Raw genomic sequence first — 20500 nt, 5'->3', positions numbered from 1 at the left:
GCTAAGAAACCTAACTTGCATTCCCACAAAGGAGATGTGTGGGGTATGAAGGAACTAATGTTTATTGACCCTCCTTTACTCAAAGCTTGAGTAAGCTGACATTCTCACATTCTGCAGTATAATTTTTTCCAGATTGATCAATCTCTAGAAAGACTTTTTACAAAACCGAAACAAAACATATATAACTACTCTGAAGATAAAAATACATTTAGCTATATTTGTCACTCTACCTGTATTCTCAAAATAGTTGCATTTAAACTATTTAAGGCAAAGTTCACTGATTAACATGTGTTTGTTGTACTTCGATTCTTTGTTCATAGTCTTTTGAAGTGTTTACCGCTGTCATGTGTCAACTTTGGACCTCATCTAATAAAAAAAAAAAACACATATATATCTACCTAGTATTGCAGATCTAAACACCTTGATTGAGAATCCTTGAAAACAATGTAGCAGAAAAAACTGAAAAAAAAATACATTCTTTTATTCTTCAGGCTCAATCATTCTGCAATTTCCAAAATAACTGTGAGCTTAACACTGTAGTCATGCAGAAACTTTTGCCCTTATTCTACTCACTCTCACAGCAAAAACATAAGATAATGTTTTTACATAACTAATCCGCAGGTCAAACACTGGCGGTAATGAGGGAAAACTCAAATACCACACTTCCTGAGAACTGACTAATAATCTAAAAATACAAGGACAGTTTAATTCTACAAGCCTGTAAGTCTACTGACTCACTGAATCGCAGACTATTTAAGGCTGAAAGGGAACTCTGGAGGTTACCTACTCTAACATCTGTTTGAGGTAGGTCCAATCAGATCAGGCTCACAATATTGCCCAGCTCAGTTCCACACACCTCAGAAGACAGAGGATTCCAAAAGTCTATAGGCACAAGCCCTTCCCAGGGCTTAATCATTCTCAGTGGAGTATTTTTCTCTGATACCTAACTGGAATTTTCACATTCCAACTGGAACTGCTGTCTCTTACACTTTCATTGTGTATCATTAAGGAAATTGCTCTATATCCTGACATTTGTACAGAAAGACAATAGTAAAGTCTTCCTTTATCATCTCTTCTTCAGGAAAAAAATCCAAACAAAACACAACAAAGCAAACAAAAAACAATAACCCAAAGAAAACAAAACCCCCAAACCATCACCAAACAACTCATCAAAACAAAACCCCCCAGAAAACAAAACACCACAATTCTATGAGCATCTTCTTATGTGTCCTCAGGAAGGACAATCCTGGTGGCCCTCAAATCCTTGACTCTGAACATGTTCCAGTAAGTCAATGTCTTTCTTGTACTAGGAAGCCCAGAAATAGACACAATAATCATCTGCAGTTTGATGTCCACCAGGACTCTGAAGCTCTTTCTAAAAAGCTCCTACCTAGTCAGTTAGTACCCAGGTTGTATGGGTACATGGGTTTACTTCTTCCTATCCTGAAGGAGTATTGCCCTGACTGGCAAAGACATCCCATCATCTACGTAATCAAGAAAATTACTAAGCAATACTACCAATACCAGTCCCTCCCTGGTGGATGCCACTGTGTTGTAGTTTTGCATGGTTGGGTTCTAGTGAAGGAGGGGCTGCAAGAAGCAGCTAGGAGCTCTCTGCAGGCCTGAGAGAGCAAACACCAGCCAGACAACTGTTAAGGCCAGAGTCATTGTTGACCAAGATCAAGCCCATCAGCAATGGTCACAGCGCCTCTGGGAATCATATTTAGAAGAAAAAAACCCGCAAGCAGCCACTTTTTTGCCACCAGAGAAGTGAGTGAGAAGATATAAGAAACTCTGCAGACACCAAGGCCATGAAGGCGGTGAGAGGGGGTGGGGAGTGGAGAAGGAGGCACCCTGGGTGCCTGAGAGAAAGATGTTCCTGCCGCCCGTGGAGAAATTCATGGTGGAATGGGTGTCCCCTCACAGGCGATCCAAAAGAATGAGACCTCACCTGCAGCCCGTGGAGAGCAGGTGGAGACTTGCAAAAGATGCTGTGACCCACACTGCAGTGTGCCCCTGCCAGCACTTGCAGCCCATGGACTGAGACAGAGACACAGAGAAGAGAGATCGATTCACGCCAGAGCAGGTTTGCTGGAGCAAGGAGGGAAAGGCTTGTGACTCTGTGGAGGACCAGGCTGGAGCAGTCTGGGCTTGAGAGACTGAGAGACATTGCATGATTTGTGACTGCATGCCACAGAAGTGACCCACACTGGGACAGCTGCTGAAGAGCTGAAGCCCTGTGGGAAATATATGTTCTCTCAATATATATTTTCTCCCTTGTCCAGATGAAATGGGGAGTGATAGAGTGACTTTGGTGGGCATCTGGCATCCAGACAGGGCTAAAACACCACACACTGGTAACCAGGCACCGCTCAGAAGCAATGTTGCTGATCACAACCTTTTGAGTGCAACAACCCAGCCAATTTTCCACTTGCACAGTTCATATACCACAAATTTCAAGTTGGTCTCTCACTGTATCCTTACAGTTTCAAATGAGTTCAAGCAGGAGGAAGCTCCACAGCCTTCCCAGAGATGGAGGCTAAAGTGACCTACTATGATCTTCCTTCTCATTGCTCTTCAATGAGTGTCATGTTTGCTTTCTCAGATCCATCAGAAACCTTCTCTTTCTTTGCTATCCTTTCATTAGGAATGCACAAGTCCCTTCTACTGCCTTTGCAATTCCTTGCTAATTTCAACTGAACTTTGCCTGGAATACCACCAAGCCTTGTATATCTGCGCAGTGTTTCTATATTCCTTCCAGTGGACCATTTTGCTTTCACCTTCTGCATAACTCTGTGTGTTGGCTACAGACTTCTCAAAATATATGACCAGGGATGTAAGTTGTATGTCCAAGTAATAGCTCTATATCAATTCAACATTTTCATACTGTCAGGAGCAAGTCCCAGAATGCGAAGAAAAGCCCCTAAAGCATCTTAACTTTCTTTACATGGGCTGCAGTATCATCTCATCTATATTCAAATAACGGCAAAAAAGGCAATATGGTCTTCCATCATAGCAACAGATTTTTATAGCTCACCTCACCCTGATTTATTCTTCCACCAATCAGTTGCTTAAGCACAGAACCAGGGCCTCAAATACCATGGTTTCCAATTAACTTTCTTTAGACTTGAGAATACCTAAAATTGAATGCTATGAATTCAAACACAAAAAAGTCTACGTGTAAACTGAGACTTACAGCTGAAAAATACAATTCTACTACCTCAGTTTTACAACTGTTAAAATCTCCTATTGAAACATTCCTCAGATTTAAATACAGAGAGCCTAGATTCCTTGTATGACCTGACAGTGCTTTCATCCTCCTCAGTCTGCTTCTGGAGTAGTTTCATACATTCTGTAACCCTAGTTCTCACCTTAAGATTGCTAAAGAACAGATTCACATACTGCTAACCTTAATTTAAAGCTGGATTTGTAGGTGTTGTGTTCCCATATATATTTCTGTAAAGTATGTTGAAGAAACCTGACAACATTATAAAACAGCCTTTAACAGAGCTCACTACATAAGAGTATTCACCTGGTCTGTTCTCTAAGCTGTTCCAGCTACACAAATAGTGGTGTAGCTCAAGTAAACTTTTCCCTCCTATAGAAAAGTCTCAGGGTCTAAACAGCAGCACTGATTTTGAAGTAGCTTTCACTCCTGCCAAAATATAAACTGATTTAGCCAACCAAAATCCACACTAGCACTTTTACAGGTCCTTGGTGATTACTGATAAACATACCCTTAAAATGAATTCAGCAATTCAGGTCTAATGGCAAACCAAACTTATTTTTTGATTTCAAGTGTTAAAATTAACACTACTAAAAACATCTTCAAGTAGCAGGGACAATAAACGAATCTCTCCTTCCAAGCAGTTTATACAATTTTCTCTAGAAATTGTCATAGTAACTAAAATGGGAGCACTAGCCTGAAGCAGTTTCTACTGAGTAGAGCAAAGAGGTTAAATACATGCATATGTTACTGAAACTGACTCAGTTTTAAATTGCTACAGTAGACATACCCTCACATCAGCTATCTTAATACATACCTGAAAATAACAGAAGCAGACTAGTACTTCAGACAAGGAAAGCCTTTTGTAAGCTTCATATTTCATCATAACCTTAGACTAACATTCCAATTTTACATTACTGTATTTTTATTAAGCAAATCCAAGAACAATTCAAATAATCAGCTCATAACACATGTCAGTGCAGTATATTATTGAGGTTTTTACACTTTTTTTTTCTGTGAGAGAGGAAAAAGCCCAACATATAACACATTATGGATTGCTGAACTAGGAATTGGACAGAGCAGATGAAAAAGGTGAAGTCCGTATCTCCAATCAACCTGATGCATTAAAAAAACCAACTCAATAAACAATGCAGGAGGCCTAAGGAGAAGTTTCTACACAGTTTCCTATATATTCTGCTCAGCAAGATAAGAGATTTTGAAGTCTCTTGACTCACAAGAAAAATGACCTTGTTGCCCATGGTCAGTAGTCAACCTTAGAGCAAGAGTGGAACATGGTGAAGTAACTAAACTCAAAGGCTGGGTTAAGTCCAAAGAGCAGAAAGGGAAGGAAAAAAGATTGTTGTAACTTGTGACCTGTTTATGATTTTGAAGCAGATTTCTTCAGTTAAAAAACAGCAGTAAGTTCCTGCCAAAGCTGAGAAATCAACTCATTGTAACTGCAAGTAGGCAGTCTCCCATAGCAACTGAAAAAATGTTGTGAAGGATCCAAGTTTTTGCTTAAATCCTCTATGTTTTCAAAAATTACTTATTTCCAGTCCACTAAAATTAATGTAACCATATCTCATTCAGCCTGAAGCAGAGACTACTACTGCTCTTGCTCAGTGGTTCAGCAAATTCCGACCATTCCAGTAGTTTTCCAAGTGCAGCCTGAGTGGACCACAGTTGTCTGTGGACAACTGAACAGAAGCAAGTGACCTAGATTTGTTTGGGATAATTACTTTCCACTTAAGAGAATTTCAGAAGATCTATAAATTCTTTGGGTTTTGTTTAACAGCAGAGTGCAACTGCATTAGCTAAGCGTTTCCACTGATTGTGTTCTCCATAGGAGATTTAATAATCCCTTTTTAACACCACTGGGGGGTTTTTTATAACCTGTCCTCTAAATTTCATAACTTGGAACAACAAGGAATTTTTTTCCAGCTGTCTTCTTTCTACCCTGTATGCTTTGGGGAATATTTGGGACAAGCTGTTTTTACACCTTCCTCCTACCACATCTGAATGAAACAAACAGAAATAACAGAAGTATCCACATGAAATCCTGTAGATTATGATCAAAAAGCATAATCAAGTTAACAGATGTTGAGGTGAGAACCTCTTGAATACACAAAGTTAAACCTGTGTGGAAGAGGCTGCAGATATCAGTAAGTTTCCATTGCTGTTTTGGATCCACATCTAGTCTTTGCTATTAGTTTTGCTTGCAAAACTGACCTAAGCTTCAGTATTTAAAACACTGAAAAAAGGCTACTCACAGAATTTCAGTGTAACATTCCCTCCAAAAGACCCTCCCTGGTTTACCATAAGAAGTATCTATTTTGATGACAGTGAGACTCTCCAGTTGAAATTGTACAGCAACTTCTACAAACAGAGCAGACAGATGCAGATTTAAATGTTCACGGACATCTACTTTGCAAGTCTCTACTTTGCTAGATGTCTCAACTGCTAATGATGACACCAATATTTGGTCTATACAAGTTAAAAAGAGAGCCTGATGCTGGATTTTGCCTGTCTTGATAGGATAAAATACTCTGAAAAACTTCTACAAAGCACCTTTATACTTATTTTGGATTTAAACCAACAAAAAGAGTACTTAACAAGCATACTTTTCAAAGGTTTTATTTGTTAGTGACAAACAAGTACCTAGCTTATCCACCATAATCAAATGTGATCTGGAGTCCTTTGTCTCAGTCAAAAGAATACAATTCCAGAAACAAACTGATAAACAAACTGAACTACCCAGCCATCTCTGCTTCAGTTCTTGCACCAGCATTTTTAGAGACAAACAAACCTGACATGTGAGTTGATCTGTAGAACAATAACAAACCATTTCCTAGCTACAGCTTCTAGAAACTTGTGCTACAACCCAGCTTCAGAGATGTGTCTAATACACGCATTCCTGAAAATGGTTCTCTCCCCCATATCCTTAATGTAACTAAGACCTCAGTGAGAAACAGTTGAAACAACTCACTATTTGCATTAGCAAGTGATGAAACAGGAATGAAGGGACTAGTTTTGCAGCTTCTCTAAGCTCTTATGAAGTCCTATTTAAAAGTTTTATCCAAAAGCACTTGCCTCTTAGGCAACAACTCAGAGTAATTGCAGCAACTAGTTCTGACAGAATAAGCTCTGGCAGAGGAAGGTATTATTACCTCTAACAAGAGACTCTCTGTCTAGAGTACTATTTTAATCGATGAATGTTAGCATGCTAAATTTTCTAAATCATGAACTGAAGCAGGCAGTGATCAGACATGCTTTCTAAGCTACTTCTGCTTACAATCTGACACTTTAGTTACAGCACCAGGGCTTACCTATTAGTCACAATACAGGGGGCACAACTGAAAATAAAACCATTTAACCACTAATTCTTAAAGAATCATGACCAGAGCTAATGGGTGTACATAAGACTAATGCTCACAGTACAGCGTCCATTTTCACTGAGCTAGCCTAAAAGAGTTTTTCCTTCAGAATGTTTTAACACTGCTGCATTTTGATCCCATTTGGATGATACCACTCTAAGGCACTATGCAGAAAATATTCCAGCCCACATGGGTGCCAGATGATTGCTAAACAGCAGACATCAACTGTATTTGAACCAGAAATCAGATGAGGTTTCAGTAATTCAACAGACTGACAACAGATGACACTACCAAAACAGAAGAATCTGGTACAAAAAACACCCGTTCACACAGTTTGATAAAATTCAATCTTAACACGTCAAATCGAGTTACTGAATTCCGAAAGCAAGTTTGGACAGATGAAAAATACACAGTACTGTGCTTCACTTCCTTGACGCCATTAAGTTTGTATTAAAAGTGAAATACTATGTTCAAGAATAAAGCAATCAAAACATTTAGTAATAGGATACAGGCTATTTCCATTATTAGATCATTACTCCAAAAGCTAACCAGCTGAGTGCATAATAAAAGCCATTGCCATCCAATCTGCACTTACAGTTGTTAGCTCCGAATTAAAGCATTTATGGTTACTGTAAGAGCCCCAACATCAACATCTGAATTAAAATCCTCAGTAAACATCCAAAGAATGCACAGGAAGCAACTGTTTTCTTCCTATGAGAACAGCAGGTGCCAGCTATTAGGTTTCACTTTCAAATTATGCCAGTTTGATAATTTGACTTCTGTGCATGGTTACAATAATTTTAAAAACCCATTCACAATAAACGACTTCTGAAAGTTAAGGTTGTAGGCCATCAAGAAGACATGACAGAGTGAATAGGACAATGAATATTTTTTAAAAAAAAGCTGATATATATATATATGAATTTAAATGTTATATTTGAAGCTTAGCATCATAAGCATGACTGATGTCTCTAGCATCTGAAGATATGTCCAAGGAAAGATCAAATGTTCTGTCAAAGCCAAAGCAATGAAGCTTACCCTTCATTTTCACATACAATTAACAAGAATTATTTTCCCATGCACACTAAGTTCACATTTTTTCACACAGCAATAAATGAAAATATGAAATACCAAAAAGAGTATTAATGAATTCTGGAAGTTTTGTGCCTTAATGCAGATTTTTGTTGAAATGCTTAAGCAGCTGATGATCACAGCCATACAAAAACAGACACAGAAATAAAAACCAACTTGATCATAAATCCATAAAATAAATGCTGCTTTCTAAGCAGTATATATTTAAAACTAACATATGCATCCACAGAATGGCTCTGTAAAGCAGTTATATACACTTGGAATATTCAGATTAATTGTAATACTTCCAATTTTAAAACTTACCAATATTGATATTATACTTTCATAATTAAAATAATATACCTGCAAAAACTATGCTATTTTCTCTGTATTCAGCCAGAGTTGCCTTTGAAAATTCATTAGTAAATACATTCAATTGGCTTGCTATAAGACCTGGACTAAAGACTGTATTTCATCTCATACTCTAATTAAAGGAACAGAATTTGAAATTAAAATATATTTAGTGTTGATTTACTATCTCCAAGACAAATTTAAATAACAGATAATTAATGCTTTACTACATGCCAAATTCAATTTTTGTAAATCACATTAAACTTCCATCTTTTTACCCAAGAAAGAGTTTATATTATTGTAGTTATTGAGAAGACAAAAATCCAAGAAATAAATAATATCTCAAATACCTCACTTGAATACAAAGGATCCAGCATTTTTTATTTTTTATATAGGGCATCCACTAAAATGCAGATTTTGCCTCACAGGAAGGAACTCTTCTGACCTGTTTCCCCCCCCCCGCCCCCCCCGCCATTTTTCCTCACACAAAGACTTGATACTCTCTCTTCCCAACTGCTTTACCTGAATTGAGTACTGGAAGTGTTTTAGGACATAAAAATCCTTTTTTAAACATTTACTGCCTATGATATTTACACTCACAGCATAATTACCAAATGCTGAAGGTAACTGTCCTACAGACAGGTCTCCTGCTCTGTCTCAAATAGCCTTCCAGCTCATCTTTCTGCCTTGAAGCTAATCATTAATTTATAGGCCACAGGTGCATTAAAAAAACTTCATAAATTCTTGTAGTTTGGGAAATAAAATATCATCAGTCATTTAGTAGTAATTATCAAGACTTGATCTTAACTCATAAGAAACTTTGAGCACTTGATTCTGTTTTATAAACTGACTCCATAATTAGATACACATTACAATACTCTTTGAACTTTGGCTGGAAGTATGACAAATCTCCATAATACCTTTCTAGTGATGCTTTGGTCTGTTCAGCTTATTAACCACTGCATGCAATTACTCTGTTTGATTTTCAAAGTGTAGCTGAAGGCTAAGTGAAATGATTTCAGTTTCCCTTTTGGCCTGTTACCAGTGAGGAAGGTAGTAATGTATATAAGCAAAGATAAAAATTGACACTATATTCTAATTCTTGTCAAAGAAAGAGTTACAAAAATTCTTTCTTTGGAGAACTGCAATAACCCTTGGCAATGAATTACAGAATTACATTGCATACAAAAAGACTAAACGGCTAGCTGAGTGCTAAAAAGCACAAAAACTCAAGTCCCTCCAGCTACTCCAAAGCCACATTGATGTACCTATGTATTGAGCTTACAAGACTTTCTTTCCCTTCCCACTCTGTCATGGCGATTTCAACTGCTCAATAGGACTTACTATAGATTGCTTTACATTTCAGAGGGCTACAGTTCTTCAGCCCCTGAGAGTGCACCACAGACTACTGAGCCCCTTAAATGTTTAAGGGAAGCTATTCCCTTCTCTAGCATTGCAGCACTTGCCATTGATGATCACAATCAACATTGACTTTAACATCAATTTGTAGTGAAAAGCCCAAAAGCATAGTCAAGATCAAATAAAAGTTCTGAATTCTTTTTAATATGGGCTATGCTAATAATTTGTACCAACCTCTCCTCGTAAAGGGCTAAAGCAGAAAAACATCTAATTGTTCAAAATAGCTGAAACTGCAACTTGTAAGAAAAACAATTGTTATGTAACAGGCTGGCCACTTATCAGTACTGATTAATTCCAGTTAATGCTTTTGTCCTAGTAATAGGAGATCTATCCACACAAGTGACAACTGCTTCTTTCCACAGAATTCTACTGGCAGGCAAATACAACATTCAAGGTGGAGCTGTTATGTGGGGTTGCAGAGAAAAGTTTTGAATAACTTAACACAAACCTTCAGTTTCAGAAGTAAGTTACATACAAAGAAATAACTGTTCACTCTGTTCTCCGGACACATTCAGAAGCTCAAGGAAGCATAAAGTCATAAAAAATCTGCTAAGAACACCTGGCTGGTGATGCATATAAACAATATGTGACTTAAGCAACACAATATTTTATGTCCCCTCGCTTTCTGTATTCTTCCTAGATTTCCTCTTAGCAACCATTCATCAACACCTTAAAGTACCTTTCAGTCTCATTAAAACTCTTGGATTTGAGAATCAAAATCTACTATGCTCTGCTAAAATCTGGGTAGAGTATTTGACCTTCAAGTCCTGATACCCTAACAGCTATGCATATACTGCTCCAGAATAAGCACAAAGAAGTTCTTTGGTGTATTGTGACCTGTCCGATGGATTCCTGAGTTGTTCACTGCTGCAAGACCTAGTCATTCAGTATTTTTACTTATGTTGCTTGCGTGACTCACCAATTCCATGGTACCCAAGTCAACATTCTATGCATAACCTTCACAACTAACACAAGTTTCCATATATTATTCCAAATGGATACAGAATACAAACCACTGCAGGACTCTTCTCTTGTACTTTTAGAAAGCTTAGCTCATCTTCCGTATACCTGTTGAAATCAAAATTAGCTGACTGATTTGGAAGACAAGAGCTAGCCTTGAAAATCAAGAATTTAATACAGATTAAACTGACTCCAAGAGGGAAAACTGAGGTTAGAATAAGGGAGGCTGGGAAGAAAAGGAGCAGTGCTGGAAGTCGCTTCCTCACACCACTGAATTCTCTGCTTGTTATTCATAACCTATTCTTAACTTTGTACTGTCATAGTTAGTAATGTACATGCTAAAGACTACAAACTCAGACAAAACAGGATATATCCACAGCAGAGGAAAAAAAAATCAATTTAGGGAATAGAATACATTAGTAAAACTTTCAGCAACAAAAGTTTAAATTAAATGTCTTATTAAAATCTGATTGATAACTTTTTTGCAACAAATACCAATTATCCACAGGACGAGTCAGCATAATAAGAACAGCTCCAAACAGAAACAAATAAGGAAGTACTTAATCTTTAATTTAAGCACAAAAAGCCAAACATGAGTCACATACTTAAGCAATCTCTTAAAGCCACCAAGAGTTTCAGAGCACAAAAACCAAATGAATGAACAAAATGACCAGAGACCCAACATTAACACCTCAGAAAGATACTACTACATTTAGCAGTTCTAGATTCATAATCTTATGAACTCCATTTACATTTCAGATGAAAATGGCATCAGAATCAGTTATACCTCTACCTCAAGCGAGTTTGTTATTCCATGCTGTTTCTATAAACTACTTAAAGAACTGATGCACAAACCATTATTATTTGTGAGCAATTCTTTGCTGTATATCCTCAAACTCTTTCAGATCAAACTGAGGAAATTCATTCATCGTAATAAATGTTTTTCATCAACCTCCTATGTCTTACTGCAGCCGCCACTAAAAAGTAACTGCCATGCTGTGTTGTGCTTAAAGTTTTTCTAGTCCACTCCCAGGATTTTAGTTACAAATAAGTGTACCATGAACATGGAACCTGCTAACATCAGGTTACAATAGCAAGCAACTGTCTTGTTTCATAAAAGAAAGGTCATTGTATTCCTATTTACAGACGTAAATTGACCACCAAGTTTAAGTAGAACTAAGCAGCAAAATAAAATAGTGGCTTTAATCAAAACCAACTCAGCAATCATGCTCCAGTATGTTCAACAGTAACCAAGAGGAAAATAGCAAAGGCTAGAGTACTCTAGATAAAGAAAACCCCACAGAGTACAAGTATTGCCACAATACTGAGGAGTTACATGAGATAACCAAGAACTACATCACGCATAAACTCATTTCAGCAGCTCCCAGCCCTGATGTGCTCTGGACAAACTAATGAGGTATACTTAGTCTGCACTGTAGTCCAGCAACGCTTTCAGGCTTCTTGGCACTTAAAAAACAGCAAGAAAACTGTTTCCAAACTAGAGGCAACCCACATATCACTGTAGCCCTAATAAGCACACTTTGACATTCAACATAGTGAGACAAGGTGAATTTCAGTGTATCCACTGTCTGATTAATCTGTAACTCAAGTCATCCACTCACATATGACGACCATTTAAGTGTTCATTTTCACTTACTGGGTTCCTGAAGAAGTCATTTCCAGATAGACAAGAGAAGTCACCTCCAAAAAGTTTAAAGCTATTTCTCCATTCTAGTCATTCTTCTTGCAGACATATTTGTCTCTTGGTCTTTTTCACAACACTTTGACCTTACCTATACCCTTTGACTGCTACCTCTTTTTCAAAAAAGGGATTTTTTTAAATCCAAGGTTTTGTTTCAGTCTTTCCCATTAGTTCTGCAGTACTCAAGTGTTCCATATTTCTCAAGACATTTATTCAAACATTATAACCCAAAGAACTGCAAAGACTGTTTGTAGTATCACAGTTTTGCGAAGGATGCACAGGTAGTTGTTGTTTTTAAGCCGCGTTATTGAAGGGCCTCTAGGGATTTTGTTTAGAATTGTTTGTCTTATTTAAAAAACAAGACTGCACACCAGAAATGCCTACTAGGCAAGTACAGCATTCACATACTTCCTACAAACATTTGTTTCACAGCCTACCATCACTTCAACCTCCCAGTCCTCTCAGCAATAAAATTCTGGTGCTTCCAGTTTGGTTAAGTGTCCTACTTTCTTACAATATTAGGTCAGTTGATTTACCAACATAACTGTAAGCAGCAGTATATTTAGGAAGCCACAATATAGGGGATTACAACAGCTCATGAAGTGCTGAATTCTCATTTAGGTTATGGGAGATGAATTTACACTAGACCAAACATTTATTTTAACTTCTTTCTTACAAATCCAAATCCAAGTTTATCTTACAAAAAACACTACTTAGTGACTGAACAGGAATTATATTTTGCCTGAGAAATCTACTGCTGGTCGATAGATAAGCCTTTCTAAGCAATTGTACATCTTATCTCATTCCACTGGGAAAGTAGGATAAAAAATGGAAAAGACCAAATGCCATTCATCCTTTAAGAAGTTCTGCAAGCTTAAGATACGCTGCTCTTCTTTTAACTAGTACTTTTTAACCCCATTCCCTCCCTCAAAGGAAGCGAATTTCTTTAATCTGCGTGGGTCCTCCTCACCCATTTAACTGTACATTCGATTCATCTGTTCCCATGAAAGCTTCTGCTTTCTTGTGGAATTTTAAAACTTTGAGTGGATGTACGTGGGAAGAGTGCAGAATTCTTTCAAACCTTCAATTCCTGCAAAGACACCTCTGAAGCCAACATATGCCGGCTATATTCAAAAGCAAGACATCAAAGAAAGCAAACAGTAAAAACTACTTTTTAACCTACTCATCATAAAAATAGATGACGGCATACTTAACTGCTAGCATAACACAATAACTACCGTACTGCTGTAGAAATTAACAAAGAAAAATTTGACACGACTGCAAATCAAGAAACTTAAAGACTAATAAGATATTACTTAAAAAAAAACAGAAAGATGTTTTCCAGGACTACTCAAACTGTATAAACTTCCACACTTTTATGAAGTAGAAGCCAACAATGTCTTCAAAATGCACAGACTGGCAGCAGTAAGATCTATATTGCTAAGCAACAAAGCAGAATCATTTGGTATTTGCCTGTTTCATTGTCACCCCTCAGAACTGCTGTTTCTGTGAAAGATACAAGTATCTTCAGGAGAATGAAAGATCCCTTTACATAGAAATACATAAAATGCAAATACAGACTCTTCCTTCTGCCTCTGTATGGTTTCTTTGTCCAAGAACCGTTGAAGTGGCAGAAACTTTCTCTACTTAAAAAGATAAACCATGCCATCAAAAAAAAAAAAAAAAAGAGATTTTCACATTATACTTCAAGTTTCACCTGCTGTTTAAACACAAATCTGAGAGCCATTAAGCCACCTTCTTCTTGGTACCTGCTAACTAAATAAGATAAAAAAAAAAAACAGAGGTGGTAGTAATGATACAGAACCTCCACAGCTTATTGCACACAAGTGAAGAAAAGCCATGACTATCAGAATTCAAATCTTACAGCCTCACTGATGACAGACATATATACTATTATTTCTAAAGTGCCCAGGGTCATCTAGTTATCATTTTCATGTAGATATAAAAGAAAAATCAGAGATCAAACCTTTTATATTGTAGTTGGCAGGAATACCACAAGATTCTAGTTAAAAGCTGTATTATTTCAAATCAACTAAAGAGGAAGTGAGACTAGAAGAAAAGACCAAACAAATGAAGTTGGAAAACAAAAGTTTCAGGAAGACAGTCAAGAAAGAATTTTATGAAGATGCAGACTGTAAGATACATAAGATTGCTTCCCACATAACAGGGAGAGGAAATTTCTACAACTGCAAAGTTTATGTAAGTAAAATTCCTGAACATTAAATCACACTTAGAACAGGAAAGCACCAGGGAGCAGAAGCCACATAGCTGATAAGGAAGACAGTCAAGAGACCACGCAGCAGACAAAAGATGCCTCATTTGAGAACTGTAACTATTAAATCATAATTTGCCCTCAAATATTTCATTAATTTAGGAATCAAGAATGTGAACTTCCAACTAAGGCTTCTCCTACAGTCAGAAGATTTATAGTTCTCTTGCCCCTCCTCAATGCACATTTCCTGCTGTGCAGTAAACGTAACCTCATTCTTGTACTCTTTTCTTTCCCTGAAGTTACCTCCCTCTAGTTCATTTAGTTTCACAAAACCCAACCTACCTGCACCCTTGCAACACGTACCAAAACTTAGACAAATATTTTAAAAAAAATAGGAAGAAAGAAGGTCAGTCAAAACTGGTTCCCACCGGAAATCAAACTAAGAGATTACTAGCTCACAATCTGTGAAGCAAACATAACAGACTGAAAATAAAGTATTAGACTTTTTGTGTTACTGATGAGTAGGATGCTTAACAGGTAATGATAGAAAGCGTATTTGCAACTGGGAGGAAAGAACGAACAAGGTTTAGTCACAAATAAGCAGAAGATTCCCATAGTCATTAAAAGCAGTTTAAAATGTAAGATTGTTCCAGATTTGTAGGTTTCTTTTAGAGTCATCATCTAATCACAGGCAGTATCTCTCTTTTAAAGACTTCTACCTCATCAGCACAGTTAGATTTGCACTACTGCATTACGTTGTATGCCACCATTTGACTTCGTGTTGAAGTGGACAAAGAGCAATCGCATAAATCCATTTGCTACGTGAGTTGCAGCACCACGCAGGAAGGGTGGGAATATAAAAAAAAAAAGCTTTGTAATTAGTTCTGCAGGGATTTTGTGGACTTAAACTGACTCAAGATGGTTACTGACAAAGATTTTGCCTTGGTGATACACAAGGATCCATTAATGACTAGTGTGCAGTGAGCTCTTTCAGCTCTTTCTATATATATATATATGTATGAAATTCTTGTAAAAACTGCATCAAGAACCTAAATCTGCTGCTAAAGCACTCTGAAGGATTCCAAAGCTCAGAATATTTCACATCAATAGAGAACCCAGCCTTATTGCATAGATATAGGTATATGACCATTAACAAACAGGTGAAGTGGGATAACTCTATTGTTCCCAATTACTACCTCCAGCACTCCACAGGGAGAGTAGAACTTTTGAGTGCACTGCAGCTCTGATGCAAAGTCCATTAGCTTAGCTGACACTGTCAGAGAATACTATCAAGCTAAGCCACTGAACTTTGCACTACAGCAGTTGGAAGTACTTCCATACCTTTCTTTTTGCCAAGAGTGCTGGAAGTTTGGGTAACTTTCAACCAAAGTTGACAACTGAAGTAGAAAGAACTTATCACAGCAAGATATGTCAGCATGTGTCAAGCTCACAAAGACAATCCTTGCGTTGAGCAGACATCTAAGTAATTATAGCTAATTTATATGCAAGCCCCTGTTCTGACGTAACAGTTTCCAGACAAAATTCCTGAAAAAGGATTCACCAAAGCAGAATCTTACCCTTGCATACACTCATTCACTTTACCACAAACCACACTGACAACTGAAGGCAAATAGGGTCTGAATCCAGCTTCCAAGTACTACCACGCACCCGAAGACTTTTCAACCATTACACAGGTATCTACTGCTCCTGCAGCACTCGCTCTAACTAGATATCAAAACACTTCACAGAAGGTTAATGAATTAAGCCTCAACACACCCGGTAGCTTAGCATGAACCTATTAAGCATGAGCCCTGAGGCACAGAGAGGAACGATAACCAGACCGAGGCCACATATACACATAAGATCAGCAAGGTGGGACAAGATACTGTCTGTCAGTCCCCAAAGTTTCACCTACTGACACACGGCAACTTCACTAGCATACACGAGAGCCGACCAGGGGGCAGAAAAGGAGCAAGGCTGCGGGTGAGAAAAGGAGGAAGCTCAGGAACCAAGAAGGCAGCAAGGAGGGGGAGGGGAAGTGCGCCCTACAGCCTGGACCCTCACAATCCTGTAAAGTTCCCAAAGAGCATGTCTCTAGGCGGGCCGCGGTTGCTGCCACCCCCCCTCAGCCTCACCCGGCCGACCCCCGAAAGAGGGCCTCGACGACTCCGAGCACATCCGTCTCCTGACCCCACAGCGCCGCCTCGCCCACCCCAGGCCCCTCACCGCCGCCTCCTACCTTGGCCACATAGTCCTTCACCTCATCCAGGTCTCCATTTTTGAGGGCCCACATGAACTCCTTGTCAGACATCGCGGCTGCCTCACGGAGGCGCGGGTGGGAGAGGCGGCAAGGGGCCGGCAGCACCTTCACGGAGCGAAGGCAGCGGCGCGCAGGGCGGGAGTCCCTCCCCCGGCTGGCGGCCGCTCGCTGTCTGCCGGCGAGCGGGCGGTTGGGCCGGGCGGGGCCGCGAGCCGGCGGCAGTTAGGGCGGTTGGGGCCGGGCACGCGGACAAGACAGAGGAATCCGGCGGACCGAAGGGAAAAGCGGTTTACTTGCGTGCAGCGCTGGCGTTCGTACTTCCGCTTCCGGTTGCCATTCAGCTCCCCTCCCCCGCCCCCCGCGGTCCCCTACCCACCCCACGCAGACACCCACACAGGAGATGGGGGCGCGGAGCGCATGCGCCTCACGCAGAATGCCGCCGAACCGACTGCGCGCATGCGCACCCTGAAAGCGTCGCCCCCGGTTCCCGGAGATACCACGGGAAGCGGGTGCTGGTTCCAGGGGGAGCGGGGGGAGCGGGGGGAGCGGGGAGAAGAGGAAACGGTGCGGCGCATGCGCTCTACGTTCCCGCGGCCGTGCCGGCGGCCCCGCCTCCGGTTGTTCCGGGGTTGCTATGGTGCCGTCGCCTGTGCCGGGCTTCGCCAACTCGCCGGCGGGGCCGCGGCCCGGGAGGTGATCCCTGTGAAAGTCAGCCTCATGCTTGCCTCACCGTGTGCCCAGGACCCTGCGGGCAATGTGCGTGGCGAGTTGCATCGCTGCCCGGGACGCTGCGGGGTGCCGGGGGCGCAGCAGGCCGCTCTGGGCTGCTAAGGGCGGCGGGCCGCTGGCTCCTGCCTCCAAGCAGGCTGAGAAGCGGCGTGCTTCGGCGCCTTGTTCCCACCCAGGAGCCGAAATAGCTGTTCTGCAAAACCCGAGGCACTGAACACGCTGCGTGTAATTATCATCATGCTTCCAAAACCTGAGCGAGGAGACATGAAAGGAGGCATGTGATAATTAATTAGTATGTTGGCAATCGGTGGTTGCATCTGTTTTTCCAAAACCGCATGTTTTGCGTATGGAACATGCAGCCTGTTGGGTGAATCATGCTCGACGGCTGCCGCTCTTCCCTCTGGCAAGCATCATCCAGAACACCCTTGGAGCTAGAGCTGCTCTGCTCTGACTGTACCCAGGCTGGCACCAGTATGACAACGTACAGATACTGTTTAAGGGTAGCAGTGCTTTTATTGATGAGAAGGAGGAGGTGCTGCACCGTACAGCTCTTGTTTTCTGCACTTTCTTTGTATTGACAAACAGAAACGTTAAATATGTAGGGCTTTGCAGAATTTTGTCAGGGATTAAATGATATGTAATTGAAATTATTGCTACATGCAAGGAAATAAAAATCTACCCTGTCAAGTTGGGTTAATTACTGATTTTGATCCTAAGCAGAGCAGTTTTGGAACACATGGTTTTGTTCTTGTGCCTTTTCCCAGTGTCATTAAAGAAAAGAAAAAACTGTGAAACAAACTATCAGATTGCCCTTACAGTGTTCTTTAAGTGCTCCCAGTACATGCATAAATACATTTTTTTTCAGTGCTTAATTTTCCTAAGTCTGCAGAAATGATAAGCAAGTTCAGATTTTTTTTTATTATTTTTTTTAAGATCAAATAATCCTGAGTTAATAAATCTGGTGAAAACATATTTAAAATTCTGGGTACTTACTTAGATACTTGAATATGCATTAAAGAGCCAAGTTGTGACCACATTTTTTAAAATGTTGCTAAGTATTTCCATTGCCATATTTGTACTCAATTCAGTGAATTCTATCTTTCAGTTTTGCCAACAATATGTTAAGTTATCCTTACTCCTCTCTAATCACTGAAGCAGAAAAAAACGTTCGCAGTCCCCTCTTTCTCTACAAGTTCTGTTACCTAAAGTACACAGTTTAGTTGGACATTTCTCCTCTTCTACCTGATACGTGCCTTTTCTAGAGGTACAATCATCGATTAGCTTCAGGCCCAAATTCTAAGTGTCTCTTGTCTGCTTAGTGACTAATAACGGGTCTTTCAGGCATGCATCTAGAAATAAAAACCCATGCCTGATATAATTTTGTAGCTGTGGGATGCTGTCGTATACGCCTTAAAAGCTGCACAGGCTGCCTTAGCCCTCTTTCTTTTCCAGTTACTTTTTTGAGTTCAGTTCCAACTCCTAGAAGTCTCTGTGTGTGTAAGAACTTTGGTTCTAAGACATGATAATCAGGAAAAAAGCATGGAAGAAATGCAGCGAATAAGCATTTAGCAAAGAAATTTCTCAAGCTTTTTGTTTCTTCTCTTGACAGCACTAATAAGTCACAGATATTTGAAAAGAAATTCAGCACTTAACAAAGTCTTTGAGACCTGGGCTTGATTATAATCCTTAAACTCAGAACTGTTTTTACACTTCTCTCTGGTTACCTTGTCTTTCTTGTAAGCGATGATATGATCACTTTCCAGGTATGGAAAGGATCTGCTCTTTGCACTGTCTTTAACCATACTAGCCAAAGCTCTAGGCCAGCTCCAAGTTCTTAGTTCATTGCTGAAGCAGAGTCATAACTGTTACCTGTAGAGTTTACATTGGCTCTTGGATATAAGCGTTTACTTGATGACATTCCCTGTTTCAAAGTAGCATCTTAGTCTCATCAGCAGGTTTCAACACAACATGGAAGTCCTCCTTGAGAAAACTCATAATGTAAAGGAAACCCCTAAAAACAGTGCCATTTGTAATTTGATAGAGATACAAGCCAAATGTATCACAAGCAAGAATGAACATTATCCCAATCTGCATAACCTATCTTTGTTCTCTATGAATCTGTGTTTTGTATTCTGAATAAACACTGGTTCTTTCTAGTATGCGTCCTCCAGAAAATTTGAGAAGCAGCACAAGATGCACTGAATGGCTGAAGAAGACAGGGAGCGATAATGACTTAAGGTGTAATGAAGACTACTAGATAAACAAACTATGCCTTCTTTGCCCAGTTATTCCCATTGACATGAATTTCATCTATCTGCTGACTGATTAAGCCCCATTTTGTGGGCCTACGTAACTACTAAAGTGTCTTGTAGACTCCTCCTGCTCTGCTGACCTGAGCTTCACTTCTATAAATGAATCTCATGGAATATAAGTGTCACTATTCTTTGCATTTGGTGGGTTAACCCTGGCTGGAGACCAGATGCGCACCAAAGTCACTCCATCACTCCCCTCCTCAGCTGGACAACGGAAGCTCGTGAGTCAAGATAAGGAGAGGAAGAGATCATTCAGCAATTACCGTCATGGGCAAAACAGACTCAACACAGAATAAAATGCATCTAATGTATTACCCAATAAAAACAGAGTAGGAAAATGAGAAATAAAACCAGATCTTAAAACACCTCTCCCCACCCCTCCCTTCTTCCCAGGCTCAACATTATTCCCCATTTCTGTCCTTCCTTCCCCTGAGCGGCTGAGTGGAAGACAGAGAATAGTGCTTGAAGTCAGTTCATCACATGTCTCTGCCGCTCCTTCCTCCTCAGGCGAAGGACTCCTCATACTCTTCCCCTGCTCCAGTGTGGGGTACCTCTCATGGGACACAGTCTTCCAGAAACGTTTCTACAATGAGGTTTTCACCAATTGCCCCAGCATGGGTTCCTTCCATGGCATGCAGACCTTCCAGAACAGACAGTTCAGCATGGTCCCTACAGGGTCACAAGTCCCACCAGCAACCTGCTCCGGTGTGGGCCCCTCTCTCCATGGGCTGCAGGTTTCCCACCAGGTCACAACATCCTTCAGGTGTCTCCACATGTTCCAGCGTGGGGTCCTCCACAGGCTGCAAATGGGATCTCTACTCCGCATCATCTTCCGTTGGCTGCAGGGAGACAGCCTGCTCCAC

The 20500-nt window shown here is 40.1% G+C and overlaps 1 protein-coding gene across 1 annotated transcript in view; it reads right to left on the bottom strand.

Moving 5' to 3' along the window:
• MTPN (myotrophin) overlaps positions 1-16825 on the bottom strand; it is a 41836-nt gene extending 25011 nt beyond the window's left edge. Inside the window, exon 1 of the mRNA XM_084266812.1 lies at positions 16576-16825. Within this exon, the coding sequence (XP_084122938.1) occupies positions 16576-16647 (72 nt within the window). The 5' untranslated portion in view covers positions 16648-16825. The remainder of the gene's footprint in view (positions 1-16575) is intronic.
• Positions 16826-20500: the final 3675 nt, after the last annotated feature.

Source organism: Gallinula chloropus (genome assembly GCF_964237585.1).
Source record: "Gallinula chloropus genome assembly, chromosome: 1".
Taxonomy (NCBI): domain Eukaryota; kingdom Metazoa; phylum Chordata; class Aves; order Gruiformes; family Rallidae; genus Gallinula; species Gallinula chloropus.
Note: the sequence above shows the minus strand (reverse complement) of the source record. Positions and strands in the feature narration are given on the sequence as shown.